At 42.7% G+C, this 19,554-nt stretch overlaps 1 protein-coding gene across 1 annotated transcript; it reads right to left on the bottom strand.

Moving 5' to 3' along the window:
• Positions 1–1,789: 1,789 nt before the first annotated feature.
• On the bottom strand, positions 1,790–5,644 carry LOC109748194 (protein NRT1/ PTR FAMILY 2.3). The gene is made up of 4 exons (XM_020307228.3): positions 5,462–5,644; positions 5,155–5,372; positions 2,873–3,420; positions 1,790–2,769 (listed from the first exon to the last, which is right to left on the bottom strand). Exons 1-4 carry the CDS (start codon positions 5,559–5,561, stop codon positions 1,980–1,982), a joined length of 1,656 nt encoding a protein of 551 aa, XP_020162817.1. The 5' UTR covers positions 5,562–5,644; the 3' UTR covers positions 1,790–1,979.
• Positions 5,645–19,554: the final 13,910 nt, after the last annotated feature.

Genomic DNA, 19,554 nt, shown 5'->3' on the forward strand with positions numbered 1-19,554 from the left:
TCATGTCCATGTTTTTGCTCCTATACAAAAAAAATAAACTAGTTCCTCAAGGAAGCTACGGACCTAGGCGCACCAAGCAAACAACATATACCATGTAAAACAAAATTATAATTCCGCAATGAAACCAGGTAATAAGGTTCATCTTGAACCCTAGAATCTAATATGGTGGCGTCGTGGTGATGACACTATTGGAAATCCAACTCCAAAGTTTCAATAGAACTCTCGCTTTTTTGACTATAAGGCTACTATTATCTTATGGTGAGTCAGTGTCGAAGGATGCCATGCCAATGGTTCCTTCGGGTCACCCTTTCCATTCTTCGCCAAAGCCCCTACTATGTCCCATGACTCCTGTTGGTACTCCTCAACCGCATTCGCGCTTACTATCGGATCCTCTCCATGGAGGGATCCGATTGTTCCTCCGGTGCGAACGGTGTCAAGGATGGAGGTGGTGGATCTTAAGAAGAAGTAACCAAGGAAAGACGATATGCTAGACGAAAACACTGAGAGCAGTAAATCTTGGATGCAGGCGAGGCGCGCCAAGAGAACTCACGATTCTCACTCGCTGATAAGTGGGCACCACTAGGCAAGGGAAGCATGAGAAAGGAAACGAGAGCGACATGAGTCTGGGTACCCTGGTCCTCTCTCCCCATGTCTGTCTTATAGGCATGGGGGAGGCCGAAACATCCGCTTTGTTTGGAGAACTCACGATACTCTCTCGCTGATAAGTAAGCACCACTAGGCAAGGGAAGCACAAGAAAGGACACGAGAGCGAAATGGGTCTGGGTACCCTGGCCCTCTATCCCCATGTTTGTCTTATAGGTACGGGGGAGGCCGAAACATTGCTTGTTTTGGATACTATTTGTTAGTCAAGACCGACCGATCAAGACTGTGACATGGCAAACAACGTCAGCGGCGCCTCGGTTCTTTAGCACTCTACCGGCTCATGAGGTGCACCTTTCCCCTTCAACGATTTGTCTATTGGTGGAGTGGATCATGGGAATCTGACTGGATGATGGCCCCATGATTCAACCAGTGAAATTCCTTCTCGAGTAGCTTCCCGCCTAGCGCGAAGAGACTTAACAAGTCTGGCATAACCTTCTCAGGAGGGTTGAGTGACACTCGGGGGTTACTGAACACGGGCGCACCAACTAAGAAGGAGAGATTTAGGCAGCCATGGCTAGGTGCTGAGTCAGCTTCTCGAGCCCAGCTATAGGTCAAGGAAGCAGGTATCAACTTGCAAGCACGAAAGTGGCAGTACAACTGCGCTTGACACGGTTCGATGAGACCAAAGGCCCCCAGTCCACCAATGGTCTACCCCGAGCCATGTAACCCTAGCTTGACCAAGTATATAAGAAAGCTAGGGACCTTTTCGACGGATCCAACAGATTCTAGATCACCCTAGAGCTAAGGCTCTCACCTACCACCATCTTTCCCCCCTCCACCGTCAGGCCAAGGGCATGTAAGTTGTAACCCATGAAACCAATCTCTCTGGTGATGCTCCTGATCCCCGGCGAGCACTTGAGCAATTACGTCGTCGCTCGATCGATAAATTTACCAGTCTCAAAACATGACAATCAACATGTGGAAATGTCGGCTACACTAAACTTTGGATAGCGTCTGCTTTGTTCATCCTATTTGTGAGGTAGCAGTGTGATTTTCTATGCATAAGTATCTGCAATGGTTGCATTGCCTTTGATCGGTAGAACGATCTTTTTGGTTTTTGTATACAACTGAGCACTTGGTAATAAAGTAAGGTCGTGCACATCAATCAACACAAAGGCCGGAGTCGTGACACTGAAATGTATCCATTGTGCATATATTATTAGATAGTTCTTCCTTGCTACGATGTTCCATCCATTTTGTTCACTTTGCTGCGAAATAGGAAGGTGCAACTCAACTCTTCCCAGAAAGCATAATACACGAAGAGGTAGCCCTTGTCAACCTCATGAACAAACAAACCACGCGCATGATGATCTTGTCTACATTGCCGCGCGGTTGTGGTACTTGTAACGCCTGTCGCATGCGAGGAAGTAGGCAAAGTTGAATGTCCCCACCGCCGCCAGCGTCCAGTAGACGTTGTCCAGCCTCCCGTGGTCTATGTTCTCCGGCAGCCACGCCGTGAACCGCGTCACCATGTCCATGAACATGGTGCTCGAGAAGAACCCCAGCGCGACGAGCATCGGCGCCATGGCCGTAGCCAGGCTCCGCAGCGTCTTGGGGAACTCCTGGTAGTAGAAGGCCATGTTGCCAGGAAAGTGCAGGGCCTCCCCGACCCCCGCGATTCCCATCGGGAACAGGAGCCACATCACGGACATGGGCACGCCGGGCTGCGCAAGCCTCCGGCGCTCCACTAGTGCGGCGGCGACCATGGCCCCGACGTTCAACACGTGGCCAATGCCCACACGCTGTAGCGGGGTCGGTGGCGTGCCGCCGGTGATCTTGCGCCAGAGAGGGAAGACGGCGCGGTCCAGGACCAGGGTGGCCAAGATGAACGAGACGCGGCAGCTGACGCCGACCGACCCCGCCGGGATGCTGAAGTGTGGTCCGACGGAGCGGTCCATGGCGAGCGCCTGCAGGACGATCATGCCGATCATCACGCCGATCGACATGAACAGCAGTATTCCGGATGACCACAGCGGGAAGACGCTGACGACGGCCTTGAGGTCCTCCACTTGCTGCACCGTGCACAGCCGCCAGGCGCCAGCTGATGCATCCCCGGACCCGGATGATTTGTCGCTTGTAGTGATCATGGCGGCTCGATTCAGAAATCTGCAACAACAAGGTCCAGCGGATGCATGAAGCATGATTCACCAATCCGGTGTCCTGTTTGGAAAGCAGCTACGGAGGAAATGCCACCTACGTACTTGCTTACCTTAAGCTTTTACTTGGTGCCCCATCATCGGCCGAGTCCACGACGGCGCCGGCACCCACGTTGTACTGCACACTGTCATGCGCGCCGTCGACTTTGATGCTACCCTTGCGCACGGCGGCCACGATGACGCGAGCCAGCTCTGTGTACGGGCTGGCCTTTGTCGCCGGCATCCGGTAGTAACATACGCCCAGAAGAAGCATGATTGTGCCGAATGCCGTCGTGGCGAGGCAAACACCAAAGCCCACCGCCCATGACACGCTGTCTTGGATGTAGACGATGGCTGTGTCGCCGAGCATGAAGGAGGCGTAGAGGAAGACCAAGTACCAGTTGAAGAAGCTGTCCTTGTCGCGCGTGCTGCTGAACTGGTCCGCGCCCATCGTCGCGATGTTGAAACGTGTCCCACCAGCGCCAATGGCGAGAAGACAGATGGCAGCGTACAACACGAAGAGTTGCCCGGGGGATCCTTGCTGGCACTCAGCCGATGACAATGTGCAGTGTGGCGGCCTCAGGGATGGCAGCGCCGCGGTGAGCGTGAACAACACAAAAGCCTGTATAATTACATCGTGAAAAAATATTAACAAAAAAGACGATCATTTGCCATGGACTGCTGGGCTCAAGTGCACGAGAAACAGTTTTGTTACAGTCCTTCAATTTTTTCTGTTGCATTAAAGGGCAGAGAATGCTGAAAACAACCAAGGGCTCATTCTGTTTACATGGTTTCCTAATCAAGGGAATAGGAAAATCAAAAAATCATATAGGAATCCTCCAAAATCTTACAAATGGAATGATCCCTAAGTGATTCAATATATGGATTGTTGCATTCATTTGTGGTGATAAGGGACTGCTGGTGTTGCAAGCATATAAAAGTTATTGTGCAGTCATGTTTCCTTATTGGTATGATCAGATGTTGACAGTGGTAAATGATGATTTGTTGACATGTTGCTAACATATGAACAAAATGCTTGCATCGTAAAAAAAAAAACACTTGTCCTGCGCAAAGAGTGAGTGAGTTCTCACGCGCCTAAGAGTTTGCAGATCATTTTTGCACCACACATAAAAAAAAATCACTATAAAGATTCATGTCAACAGGGGAGTTATCTTCTCAGACCTCTCTCAACTTCCAAATATTCATGTGTAAAGTTCCTGGTAATAATTTATTCACACTTGGATATGAAATGATCAGTGTATGCATTTCGAAGTAGTAGCACGATAGAGAGTTTTCTTTCTTTTATGTGAGGAGCATGTGTCGCTATTTTTCATTATCTTCGGATAAATGTGAAGTTGTCATGCATGCACAATTCAAATGATTATTTTGAAAGATAGAGCGTGACATGTTTTTCTTGACATTATCTTACACGGCAGGACCATATGAATACTTTTGTTGCACATCGAACTGTGACTTTCTTTTCATTAGAAGAAAAATAAGAGTAGAATTCCACTGCAGATTACTCACTCCGTTCCGTAATTCCTGTCTTGGTTTTAGTTCTTGAACTAAAACCTTAGTTCTTGATCTAAAACTACGACAAAAAATATGGAATTGGAGGGAGTGCTTAAAATGAAAATAAATTATGCATAAGAAGGGTCCAGAAAATGAATAGGGACACCCTATATGACTAAGTAGGCGATGTCCACTAACATATTTATCTTAACATATAACTATGCCACCTTGAAGGACCACCTCAACATGCAGCATGCATGCAAAAAAAATCAAATGTTTTAATCTATTCTGTTTATATTCAATAAATATTTTATAATAACATAATAATCATATGTATTTTTATTTATTTTTGTTCTTACAAAGTTAATCCAAATACTCATGTTCACATTCCTAGCTTCTATATCTAAATAGCTAGCACCCACTAACCAAGCATGTCATCATATCATGCAACATGCATGGGAAAATGCCCACTTCAACATGCAAGCATGCATGATAAAATTCATTCCATAATTATTCTCATATTATTGCTCCAAATATTCAGTAAATTTCCATAGATACATAATAATATGTATTGCTAGCTAGTTTTTGTTTAGATATTATTAATTAATTCAAATATTCATATTTATATGACCAAATTTCATTGAAATATATTGCAAGCAATTCCCGCAGCAACGTGTGATGTATCATCTAGTTATAATAAGATGTGTTTCTGACCATCCTTTGAACTGCTACTTATATTTTGGCTCTATGAAGGACCATTGTGCCATGACGCTTGAAAAGTTGTTATCATCTCTCAAAGTTGGTCGGAACAGAGTGCGGGAAATTAATTCGGTAGGGTTCGGACCAGAACGTTGATGGCGGCGCCGGCGAGGATGACGGGGAAGCAGCCGAGGTAGGAGTCGGAGAGGACGGCGCCGGCAATGGGCACGAGGTTGAGGGAGCCGCGGACGACATTGGCGATCTGCGCGGCTTTGACGCCGTCCACGTGGTACTCCTTGAGCAGGTACACCAGCATGTTGCTGGTCGTCCCGTTGACAGCCAGCCCCAGCCCCAGCATGGTGGCTGCATGCATGTTTTACACACCACACCAGGGAGTAAGTGACCATGAAAACACGGGTAGAGAGAGACACAGAGAGGCTGCATGCACGTACCAACTATGAAGGGAAGAGTGATCCATCCTCCTCGCTTTCCGCCTGCCTTCGTCTGGGCTTCTTGATCCTCGAGGTACTGAGGTCTCGGGGAGCTGTCCATCTCTGGCTAGCTGTTGATCCTCCTACTAGTTGGTGGTCTGGTCTCTGGAGGGCTGGAGATGCACGGTATATATAGACATGGAAATGAGCCATGTTGCTGCTCGGCTGGGTACGTTGCTGGTGGTGGCAAAATAATGATAAACAAAAACACTACGACGCCTGAGAGATTCCCAATCATACAAAGATGGAGCCGCGTCTGTCCGCATCGGGGTTGAAAGGGCCAGACGGCCCAGTTCAGTGACGAAAATGTTAAAGAGTTTTATTTTGCTGGGAGAAAAGTGAATGTTAACAGTGATGATATAGCAAGATGATGACATGACTCTTGGTGCTCTGAAAATGCCCTTAAAATCTCATTCCTTGGACTTTTTGACATATGTCAGAGTCAGGACACCCTGGCTGAATTCGCCGCTGTTGATTTTAACATCTCGTTTGTGTTGCTTTGTCTGGTCAGTGGCTTGATAGAGTTGCACATGTCGGAGACTTATCTCTCAACACTCTTCCTGATGGTATAGTTTGGTCCCTTTCCAGCAATCGCAGATTTACTACAAGCACAATGTATGAGTGGTTAAAAGAAGATATTGTTGGGTCCCATTGGAAAGCTTGTCTCCCCCTGAAAATCAAGATTTTTTGCTTGCAATTATTTCAGAATGCTATTTTCACACATGATAATATGCGAAAAAGCAATTGGCCCGGCAATCCTTCATGTTCTTTTTGTGATAATGCTGAATCTGCCAATCGCTTATACTTTACTTGTTCTCTAGCTCGCTTTGTTTGCAGGTTTTTTTGGAGAGGCTTTAGGGACTGATTGCTGCCCTACCAACTTAAGGCAAAGTTCTGCTTGGTTACATCGATACCTTCCTGGAAATTTGGTGGAAATTTTATATGGCGTGAATCCCTGAAATTTGCTGGGTGATTTGGTCCACCCGTAACAATAACATTATTTGATGGGCATATTGTTAGACATTTCCTGGAGGGAGGCTGTCTTCACTTGTTGCTCTTTTGCTTTGTATACTGGGCAGGTTTGCTGAAGGTGGATGATCATACATCATTCCAGGCTGGGGTGGAAGCGGTTCTCATGACGGCGTCGTTCATGGCTGATTGTGCAGAGGCGCCAAGAAGGCTGATGATTCAAAACACGATGGGTGCTTGAAGCCTTGTCTTCCTCTGGACGACCTCGGATTATGTTTCGTTTGGTGTTGTTGCCTGATGCTTGGTGTTTCATACAATATTATTAGGTTGCTGTTTTGGTGTAGTAAAAGTGTAAAACTCGTATCAGTGTTTAGGTTTTTGTTCCGCAACGGTGTGCGCTTGCAATGGATTTCCTACTGGTGCTCCAGCTTGCTCCCCGCTGTTCCCTCTCCTTCCTTTTGTTGTTCTATATGTTTCGTTGTGAACGATCTCTTCTCTTCCTACTTTAAAAAGGTATAAGATTCTGTCATTTACTCATTTCTCGTCCAACCTTACATACATTTCCCCCTTCTTCTTCTCTTTTCTAACCCCCCCCCCCCCCCCCCCCCCACTCTTTGGTTGATTCCAACAGTTTTCCCTAAAAACCACCTCAAATGCCTCACATCTTATTGACTTACCATTACCAAACATATTTTTTATGGAACGGCTTAAGACCATATATTAAGTATTACAGGTCCTTACAAACACACAGTTATAGAAAAAAAAATACGTTCAAACTCTTGGGGTGCCGAAGTCTTGTTCCTCCTAGACTATTTATATGGCCTTAAGACTCACCGGCAAGCCCGTGGATTCGCCTCCCCTTTGTCTGCCACTCCGGCGATCGGTGGCGGGGACGAGAATACCGGTACCTTCACTCCGGTTAGTAGTTTAGATTAGGGTTTTGTAATCCTCACAAGTGCGACGCTCAGGTGAATGGTGGCGCTTCTTCTTCGTGTTTGCCTTCCTGGCTTCGATCCTCCTCAAGTTGCGGTGAGGTTAGGATTTCTCGTCGTGTTTGGAGATTTGGTGTCATTTACTTCAGATCTATGCAAGGATTCAACGACGCCGACCGCGGCTCCAGGACGCTGGTCCTTAGGGGGGCGTGCATGAAGACTTCCCGACTATTATCGACAGGGTCAAACCGTCTCCTGTAGGGGAGCGGCGACAGTGGCGCGTTGGCAGCTCGTTCTGGTGGCTGTACTGGTCGTTCAGTGGTCTCAGAATCTCGATGTTATTTTATCATGTTTGAGATGCTTCGTACTCCTGATAAACTTTTATAATAAATCTGATTCTTTTCGCATAAAAAGTGTAGGTACTTACGGGCTAACTTAGAATATTTGTATTCTCGTTTGCAACTAATAATTATCCTCTTCGTCAAGCCTTACATCGTTTCCCCCTTCCCTCTCCCCGCTGTTGATTTTTTCCTCCAATCTCAGATTTTTCTCTCAATTTTCCCTAGAAACCTCCTCAACTGCCCGCCTCGTATTGACTTCCATAATAAAATTATTTGTTTGCTGGTAATCCAATATATACAAACTGAATAATTGTCTATCAAATAAAATCCTATTGTTTCATAAAGTCACATTAATATGGAGAGTTAAATTACGAAATAACCTACTACCTCCGTTTCAGTTTACAAGTCCTGCGCGTATACCGGTTGCCAATTTTATCACCCTAATATAAACTATATAACACAAAAATTATATCTTTTGAAAGTAGAAACTCCGAAGTTTATGTTGATATATTTTTTGTAATATATGACTTGTATTAGGTTGGTCAAATTGACGACCTAGGGGTACGCGCACGCCCTGTAAACTGAGAGAGATGTGGTACTAGAATATTTATGGCCGTGTTGCAATCAGTGGGCAATTATCTAGTGTATTAAATATTTATGTGGTTGCCAGTAATGAGAGTATCATAATTAGTATCATGCACGCCAACTAGGAAATTTTGATGAAGTGGCATACAATTAAATGAAAAAAAGAGGGTTGAGTATTATATTATGATACCGTATCATAATAAATGTTATGCTACTATGTGTCATGCAAGTCAATAAATAAGATCATCTATCATACTAATATATGATACTATCATAAATTACAGAGGTAGTATTATACACTAATATCATATGCATGATAGTAGTATATGATATTCCCCACTACGACCAGCGAGCAATTGGTGAAAATGGGGTCAAAGATAGTCTGGTTGAAAACAAATAAAGGTAAAGATCAAGACTACATGCAAAGCAGAGGGAGACGGGCCTACATGCAACACGGAGTTAATCTTGCCTTGGTCCTCGGGATTTAGCCGGCTGGCCTTTCAAACCCGGATGAACTCTTATTTCGCAATAAAAAAAAAGAAAAAAAACCGGATGAACTCAGCAGGCACACGCCGTATCCCTTCTACCAAAGTGTCGACTACGATAGATAAATTACCATCTTATAAAGACAGACGCGTCGACGTCTGTCCGGCATGATTATTAATAAAGCAACATGACTATGATTTTTTTTGAACTTAGTACAATCGTAGATGTTCACCCACACGTGCATATACGCTCATACCTACCACACTTCCGTTCCGGTTAACTAGTCTTTCTTGTATTTTGGGTCATATTTTGACTATAAGTTAAACAAATAATATATAAGTTATATGTAGCAAAAATAATATCACTAGGAACTACATTCATGTACGAATCCGACAATATAAATTTTGGTGACATAGATTAACATTTTGCTAGTGAAACATGTGATCAAGATATGACCGAAAATATGAGGGGACTAATAGACCAAGACAGAGGTAGTATGAACTCATGCATGTACATCCTACCCTTATGAGCATCTTCGACATACTGAGCCGGCACAACATCTTAATTAAGATTTGACAGCAGTGATGATTAAAGTTCCAGATAGAAAGAGATTTATTCCGGAAAACAAAGGTGTGCAGCGAATAAGTGATTGAGATTTCTTTGAACACGTTAATTAATATGTCTATGGACATGTGTATGAGCGAAGTGCGCTGTTCTGTTCCGCACGATATATTTTCTTTTTTGGGACATCCGGCGCGGCCTATTTTCGCAAAGCTCCTTTCAACACAGTTACTTAACAAGGGGCTTTTTTTCCGGACATAAAGGAGCAACCGCTTGGATTATAAAATCGTCAGCGTTTCTTTCACAGTGAAAGGCCTACACACATGTTTCGTTATTATTGCATCTGTCTCTTTTTTCATCATTTTTCACATCAACGTGTCTTTTTCATTATTTCATATCCCCATCATTCTTTCATCACGTCAGTGGCCTAAGCTTTCGCCATTTTTTTTTTTTTTGCCTCTGCTCCTTTTTTTTCATGATGATGGGGAAACAATTAAAGGAGTGGCTCTGTTGTAGCTCCATCTGATCTGACCACTAAGGCACTACCAACATCAATCCGGATGGGCTGGCAAAGCCTTCTTCTTCCTTTTTATTGTCTAAGAAAGGCAAAGTCTCCATACCTACTAGTGTACTGCTGCTATCTCTCTTGTTTTTAAGTGAAAAAAGGACATTACTGGGCCTGCTTTGTGGAAAGCAGATGTTTTAGAGAAAATGTTGCTGTGTGGTGCATTTCGTTCGCAATAAAGCAGTGGAAGCAAAGCGATTCTCTTGCTTCTTCTGCGTGGATACTGTCTGTCTCTGCAGCACACATCAGGTACACGTTGCTATGAATATGCATGATACATTGTTGGCTGCTTTGATTATTGAGTGGATGATAACATGTCGACAAATTTTAATTTCCGTGTATACTGCTCCCCTGCGACTGCACGATGAATTTCTTTTCAGCTAGGTCATGCAGCCTACATGCTAGTAACTGGAGTGGTAAATTAGGTGATCGGTTAAAAATCGACAAGGTAAAAACATCACAGCTGGCCTGACCGCCTATTCTTCGCCATCAGCAGACAAGATGTCGCTAAATCCCACGATGGGCTGGCTCCCATGTAGCCCTCGTATGCTTGAGGCGAGCTGTTCTATGACGGTTTTCGTCGGTTTTCTTTGGCCGGTTTTTAACTGAACTCTTTACTTCTGCCTTTTATGTAAAAATATAAATATTATTATGAATTGGAAAAATGTTCGTTAGTTTAAAAAATTTCATTAATTAAAAAATATGTGTGGACTTCAAAAATATTCACGATGTAAAAAATGGTTCACATTAAGCCCATTCTAGACGAACAATCTCTCACTTTGGGAGTAGGATCGTTTGAATAGGATTCTTTTCCGTACTAGGTTCTTCAAGGAATTTGCGAGTAGGATTACGAAGGACTCTAAGCTTCACAAATACCGAAAGGTTGTCTCTTCTTCCATCAGAGAAAAACTGTATGCGTTAGGAATGGAGAATGTTTGCCCTTCAACAAAGAAAGTATAACCTTAGTATCAGACAACAAAGAATTTTTTATATTTGATTTGCATCACAAAGGGCCGCTCATACACATTGCAAGATTACTATGTTCATATTTCAAAATGTCCAACATCATATACATTACTGTTAAGAGGCTGTAGCTTGACAGTTCCCGAGATTTTCATTGATTTTGGTTCACAAACCACTCCACTATCACATGTTTGCTACATCTGATACCAGAGTGGTTTGTTAGTCCACATGAAAAAAATATCTAGGGAACAATAATATATATATATATTATTCTCAGATAAAATAGAATATAATGGTCCTTCGATGTCGAGGCAAATTAAGGGTTAGGGATGCCTTCGACCTCGAGTAATCCATACCCTAAACCCCTAACCCCTTACCACTAAATTCCTAACCTAAAACCTCCGCATTCGACAACTCGACACAGGTAAGGGTTGCCTTGTTGCATATCGGTTGACTTTCAGTTCGTCGAGGCTCTCTTCATTTCTCAAGTGGTTGTATGGTGGGCATTCCCTCACTTGTATTTATAATGTCAGTGATGGTCGAGCTCGCCCCCCTCCTGTGTTACCAATGTCTCACAGGAGGAGGCCAAGCAGATCGACCCCCTATGACAACAGTCGGGCTCCTTCCTCTGGGAACATTTCTTACAAAGAGGGCCTCATCGGGATGAAAGTCAACACATATACAGCAAGGTGACCCTCACCTGTGTGCTATTATCTTATTTCAAACACACATGGCGATTCATTAAGAATGAACTAGTTTGAATTTGTTGAGTGTAAGTGTAATTTACGCCCCCACTCCCCCAGCCGAATGGAAGAAAGATAAACACATTTGTATCATAAAAATGATCATCAATTAGCATCACATGGCAATAGCAATATATTGGTCCACATCATATCATAGCATTTTTTTATTTCCTCTTCTTCCAATTTCATCATATAGCATTTCTTATCTTCCTTTTGTTTTCTTTTTTCCCTTTCCTTTTTTTCTCTTTCATATTCTTTTATTTCTTCTATCAATATTGCTAAGCTCAAGTGCTATATATCTACTCCATTTTCCATGATATAACAAAAAAATCAATTTCTTTAGCATATACCATAACCTCTATGAAGGCTTTCACCAAATGCTCTTGGATTGTTACCACACCCTGGAGGATACATATGATGACACGATGCTAGATCATGTGAATTACTGGTCTTGTATGAGAATATCCAGCTTGCGGTGACCTAATCTTGCTTCCGTCCAACCGGTGCCGGTCCCTCCCTCTCGTTTGGATCCACATGGCCTAGGCATGGGACAAAGACCACAGGTAGGAACTTCCAACCATGAGTTCATGTGGCCCTAGTTCAGATCTTGAATTTTCGCCATTCAAATCTTAGAAATGAAATTATTGTACTGAATATACTAGAGGGCCCCGAAAAGGGCCAGGACGTGACACGTGTCATGTGATGGCCAATGTTGAGTGTAGAAAAAGTTTCCACATCAGTAGAGGAATGAGCCCCAAATTTCCTTAACAAATCCGACCATTTCCCTCTCGAAACCCCGATCCTTCCTGTGAGATGGTCTAGTTTCTACACAGTCTCCATGAAGACTTCAAGTGAAATGCTCCTAGATTTTTAACGCACCCTTCAAGGCACATATTATCACACCAGTGCCAGGTCACGTGAAGTTGTGGCCTCATATGATTTTTCGTAGATTTAAATGACAACATCCAGCATGCCCGCGACCTAGCCTTGCTGCCCCCCTCCCGGTGTAGGGCGCTCCCTCTCATTCGGATGCACATGCCCTAGGAATGGGCCAAAGACCATAGATAGGAACTTTGGACCCATCTCCAGCCATTGCAACCACCGCCTCTTCGTCCATTTCCGGTTGCTCGGGTGGTTCCTCAACAACTTCCACCTCGCAACATGCTAGGGGTGCAAGAGGGACCCGCCACCACAAGCACCTATACGTTAGGTGATTCCGAAGCAACCTGAAGAGGCCATCGACAACCTATTCAAAATGTTGAGGTATACGCCATTGAGCCACTCTGCAGGAATGGTGTATGTTTCAACTACGACGGTCTATGACACTATGTTGGAAAATGTCTCAGGCTAAAGATGTTTTATGTGTAATATTCCGGGCCACCATATTGACTAACTACCTTAATTGGGTGGGAGGGGTCATGTCAGATGCTTAATATATTGGTAGTTGCAATAGGGGTTTGAGATCTCACCATGTAAATGTGACGGGGAAGAATTCTAACCAGTGGATTAACTTCAACTACTATGGAATTGTGATGGTTAAATATGGCAATATATTGATGGATGAGATTGAAGACAAAATTTCTAAAGTTTGGGATACCAACTGACCTTGTTAGGTGAAAAGGTTGGAGTATAAGCAATATTTGGTCAGATTTCCTGCAAATAAAAAGGTCTGTGATTTGGCACAACTTCCCTCAAACAATCACAAGGAAGGTAATGATGTTGAGAGAGTTACTATGAATATTCTATCCTAGGATGGTGATATTCATGATGATGGGGAGCTAATTTAGGTGTCAGTCCAAATCAGGGGGATTCCTCCTAGATGTTGTACTTGTGAGATCATTTCACACATGACCAAGTGTTTTGGGATGCTACTTGATTGCGATGGAATCTTCAAGTCCTTTTTATCCAACTAAAATTCCTCTGGAAAGGGTGATGGACATTAAGAAGAATTATATGCTTTATTGATAACTAAGTGGGATGAGGAGCTAGTCAAGGACCTTGCAGATCATGTGATGATGAAAAGGATGACTTTCATCATGATGACCTCTTGGGACAGAAGAAGTAGGATGAGAAGGGTGAGAAATCTAAAGATATGAATGATGGTGGTGGTAATGGGGTACTAAAATGCCCCTTATCATTTCTCCTCACATTCCTACGAAAAGAGGCTGTGTTAAGTCATGTGCTGCAAATAACAACTGCAATAGTTTTCAAGATCTGGTTGACTTTAATCTAGTGAACTCTAAGGATAACATGTATATGCCTGAGGTGGATAGTACCATAAAAAAATTGTAGGAGGTAGATCACGTCAGGTAGCAATACTAGGAAAAAGGGGGGAACTCTGAAGGTAACAAAAGGAATATAATTGCTACAGGAAAAAAAGTGATGCAGCCAGAATTGAGGTATCTGATACGTCCCCAACGTATCTATAATTTTTGAATGTTCCATGCTATTATAGTATCAACCTTGGATGTTTTATATGCAATTATATATCATTTTTTGGGACAAACCTATTAACTTAGTGCCAAATGTCAGGTGTTGCTTTTTGCCTGTTTTTGGTTTTGCAGGAAATCAGTACCAAATGAAGTCCAAATGCCACAAAACTTTTTGACGATTTTTTCTGGCCATAAGAGACACTAGAAGCTTTGGGAGGAAGTCAGAAGGAAAAGGAGGTGGCCACAAGCCACCACGGTTCGCCCTGGTGCCTCATGGGCCCACCTTTGCTCCGTTTGACCTAATTCCGCCTCTATAAATTCTCTAAAATTGGGAAACCAACAGAGAGCCACCCAAAGCACTTTTTTCGCCGCCGCAAGTTTCTGTTCCCACGAGATCCCATTTGGAGGACTTTTCCGGCACTCTGCCGGAGGGGGGATCGATCACGGAGGGCTTCTACATCAGCGTAATCAAGTTTGTAGGAGTTGTCTTCTGAGGTTGATCTACATTCCAATAGATAATCAATTGTCCAGATAAGCCCGATGATTAGCAGGATCTATCAGATTGATATTATACACGTGCTTGCCTTCCTTCAGTTTCAGCATCTGTACAAAATTTCTCGCATCTGGATTTTTATGCATGATTTCAATACGTCTATCTTGTTAGCATGACCCAACATTATTTCCCTAATACCACATAGTACCGAATGAAACCATTATTTTTAGGTTGCAACCAAATAAATCTTAGCTTAAATAACTAACGGATGTTGCGATTTTGTTGGCTATTATGCATACATATTACGAAGCACAATGAACGCCATAGTTTTCACTAGATGCTTCTCTCTTGAACATAGCATACAATGGGTAAACAAATTACTATTGGGCAATTGATAGAAAAGTGAATAATCATGACGATATCCAAGGAAATGATCACATATATAGGCATCACGTCCGAAACAATTAGACCGACTCCTGCCTACATCTACTACTATTACTCCACACACACCGACCGCTATCCAGCATGCATCTAGAGTATTAAGTTCATAAAGAATGGAGTAATGCCTTAAGCAAGATGACATGATGTAGACAAAGTGAACTCAAGCAATATGAATAAATCCCATCGTTTTATCCTTAATGGCAACAATACAAATATGTGTCTTGTCCCCTTCTGTCACTTGGATAAAGATCATCGCAAGATTGACCCATCACAAAGCACCTCTCCCATTGCAAGATAAATCAATCTAGTTGGCCAAACCAAATCAAAAGATCAGAGAGAAATACAAAGCTATAGTGATCATGCATAAAAGAGTTCAGAGAAGACTCAAATAATATTCATGGATAATCTGATCATAAACTCACAATTCATCGGATCCCAACAAACACACCGCAAAAAATGATTACATCAAATAGATCTCCAAGAACATCGAGGAGAACATTGTATTGAAGATCAAAAAGAGAGAAGAAGCCATCTAGCTAGTAGCCATGGACCCGTCGGTATGTGGTTCACTACTCACAGATCATCGGAGGGGTGGCAAGGTTGATGTAGAAGCCCTCCGTGATCGATTCCCCCTCCGTCAGAGTGCCAGAAAGGCCTTCAGATGGGATCTCGTGGGAACAGAAACTTGAGGCGGCGGAAAAAGTGTTTTGGGTGGTGATCTGTTGATTTCCCGATTTTAGAGAATTCATAGAGGCGGAATTAGGTTAAACGGAGCAAAGGTGGGCCCACGAGGCACCAGGGCACGCCTACCCCCTGGGCGCGCCCTGGTGGCTCGTGGCCACCTCCTTTGCCTTCTGACTTCCTCCCGAAGCTTATAGTGTTTCTTATGTCCAGAAAAAAATCATCAAAAAGTTTCATGGCATTTGGACTTCGTTTGGTACTGATTTGCTGGAAAACCAAAAACAGACAAAAAACAACAACTAGCAGTTGATACTAAGTAAATATGTTAGTCCCAAAAAATTATATATATTTGCATATAAAACATCCAAGATTGATACTAGAATAGCATGGACCAATAAAAAATTATAGATACACTGGAGACGTATCAAGTATCCCCAAGCTTAATTCCTTCTCTTCCTCGAGTAGGTAAATGATAAAAACAGAATTTTGATGTTGAATGCTATCTAAAATGTTCATCATGTAATCTCTCTTTTGTGCATGAACAATAAGATCCGAATGATTCAAAGCAATAGTCCATAATTTGACCTAAAAACAATCATAATAAGGCATACCAATAAAGCTACTCCAAAAGATAAAATCATAATCTAAAATACCCTTCGCGACTATTTGCAGTTCTAACCTAGCACAATAATCTACCCTAGTTAAGGTGCATTTAGAAAATAACAATGTGAATATTTCTCGCAACTTTGATGAATTTAAAGAGATCGAGGCTGCTAAGATGTGTGCTTGAAACATAATCATCCAAATGATTTCTTTCCTTCTAAAATTGATATTACTTTGGAAAATGTGCTAGAGGAGAATTTGAACACCACTAAATTGCATGCGGACTTGATTATATTTCTGACCATTCATTAGAATTTGGTCATGAAAGTCATTTTGATGAATGTGAGGAAATTAAGTATGAATTTAGAAAAGTTTTGGGTTACAACACAAACTTCACAAATTATATAAAAAGAATTATTATCGTGATAACATCATATGAAACAATAGAAGGTTTAATAAACCTAGCAAGGTCAAACTTGTTGGTGACACCTTGATGGTGCATGCTCCACAAATTATTGCTTTGTTGGAAACAAAAAGGAAGACTTTAGTCCCAGACTTTTCAACTTATTAGGCAATAATTGAAGTTTTGTTTGGATTGGTTGTTTGCTACTTGTACTCCATGAGGTATTCTTTTGGGTATTTGCGATCATGAGTTTAAACTGAATTATTGGTGCAGTAGGACCTTCTTTGTTTTATGTTCCATTTGGACAAAGATGGTGGTTTTACTTGGTGCTTCCTTGTGGTGTATAGCTCTAGTTGTGAGGAGAAAACAAAGTTTTATTGATGAAATTACTAGGATTTGTACTAGATGTATTGTTCTATCTTTATTAGTGGAGATTTTAATCTCAATAGATGTAGTGTAGACAATAACAAGGGGGGAATTGATAATGCATAATCCAGCAATTTTAATGATATGATAAATGGTGGGCTCATAGAATTCAAGCTGACCAATAGGTAGTTTACATGGATGAATAATCAGGAAAATTTAGTTATGGCTACCCTAGATAGAGATTTTCATGTCTACTTGTTGGGATGATCGCCTTGGCAAAATTTTCTACTTTAACTAGAATAGTTAGTGACCACACTGCTCTGTTGGTTCACACTATGGTCAACTCCTCTCCACCTAGAAATATCTTTGGATTTGAAAAGTTGTGATTGGAGGTGGATGGTTGTGCGCAAATTGTTTCAAATTCCTAGAATTCTCCTTGTGTTTAACTGGTCCTGTAGACGTGTGGAACTTCAAAATTAGATCTCCAGAAAGCAAATGAGGAGGGTGTATTAACATCAAAGAAGCTAAAAAAGCAGAAAAGGGACCAAGTGGCAGAATATAACTGTTTGGATATAGTGAACTCAACCCTTGCTACAGTAAGAATGTGATAAAATGAAGCACATTAGTGTTGAGCTCAATAATTTGGAAAATGGAATAAATTAAAGTGAGACAATATTCGAACTTCTTGAGGGGGATGAAACCACATTGTATTTCCATGTTGCTAATCAAATGGGAAGGAAGGATTACCCCTTAGAGGGTCCGAGGGTATGGTAAACAACACGCCAATACGCTTAAGGTTGTTGTAGATTTTAATAAAAAAAATCCTTTTTTGTAACGAAGATAAAATCCCATTCCATTTTAAGGAAGATTTTTTGGAGCACATGAGATGGTCAACCAAGAGAAAAAAAGTTAAATGTTAGACGGCGATTTATCTGAGAAGGAGATTAAGGTGCTAGTTTTCAGCTCTTATGTGGAACGTTCCCTTGGCTCATATGGTGTTTTGTTCCCTTCTACGAAAAATTATGGAAGGTGATAAAGAGTGGTATCTGTAATCTATTTAGAGATGTGATAAAGGCCACACTGAGCTATGGAAAAGTGTATGTCAGAGTAGATTGGGAATTGTTAGATAGGATGCTTTATTAGAGGGGCTTTAGCCACCAAATAATACAAAAGATTAGAACCCTTATTCCTCAAGGCTATAGCATTGAGATTGCGACAACCATTTTTTTGAGATGGGGAAAGGCTTACAATAGGTAGATCCTCTCTTGCCTGTCCATTTTTGTTGGAAATATGCCCTAGAGGCAACAATAAATAGGTTATTATTATATTTCCTTGTTCATGATAATCGTTTATTATCCATGCTAGAATTGTATTGATAGGAAACTCAGATACATGTGTGGATACATAGACAACACCATGTCCCTAGTAAGCCTCTAGTTGACTAGCTCATTGATCAATAGATGGTTACGGTTTCCTGACCATGGACATTGGATGTCGTTGATAACGGGATCACATCATTAGGAGAATGATGTGATGGACAAGACCCAATCCTAAGCCTAACACAAGATCGTGTAGTTCGTTTGTTCAGAGCTTTTCTAATGTCAAGTATCAGTTCCTTAGACCATGAGATTGTGCAACTCCCGGATACTGTAGTAATGCTTTGGGTGTACCAAACGTCACAACGTAACTGGGTGGCTATAAAGGTGCACTACAGGTATCTCCGAAAGTGTCTGTTGGGTTGGCACGAATCGAGACTGGGATTTGTCACTCCGTGTAAACGGAGAGGTATCTCTGGGCCCACTCGGTAGGACATCATCATAATGTGCACAGTGTGACCAAGGAGTTGATCACGGGATGATGTGAGTTACGGAACGAGTAAAGAGACTTGCCGGTAACGAGATTGAACAAGGTATCGGGATACCGACGATCGAATCTCGGGCAAGTAACATACCGATAGACAAAGGGAATTGTATACGGGATTGATTGAATCCCCGACATCGTGGTTCATCCGATGAGATCATCGTGGAACATGTGGGAGCCAACATGGGTATCCAGATCCCGCTGTTGGTTATTGACCGGAGAACGTCTCGGTCATGTCTACATGGTTCCCGAACCCGTAGGGTCTACACACTTAAGGTTCAATGATGCTAGGGTTATAGGGAAAGTCTGTACGTGATTACGAATGTTGTTCGGAGTCCCGGATGAGATCCCGGACGTCACGAGGAGTTCTGGAATGGTCCGGAGGTAAAGATTTATATATGGGAAGTCCTGTTTTGGTCACCGGAAAAGTTTCGGGTGATATCGGTAATGTACCGGGACCACCGGGAGGGTCCCGGGGGTCCACCAAGTGGGGCCACCGGCCCCAGAGGGCTGCATGGGCCAAGTGTGGGAGGGGACCAGCCCCAGGTGGGCTGGTGCGCCCCCCCCCCCCCCACAAGAGGCCCAGGGCGCAGGAAAGGGGGGAAGGGGGAAACCCTAGGCTCAGATGGG

This window comes from Aegilops tauschii, chromosome 7 (assembly GCF_002575655.3).
Source record: "Aegilops tauschii subsp. strangulata cultivar AL8/78 chromosome 7, Aet v6.0, whole genome shotgun sequence".
In the NCBI taxonomy this organism is placed as follows: Eukaryota; Viridiplantae; Streptophyta; class Magnoliopsida; order Poales; family Poaceae; genus Aegilops; species Aegilops tauschii.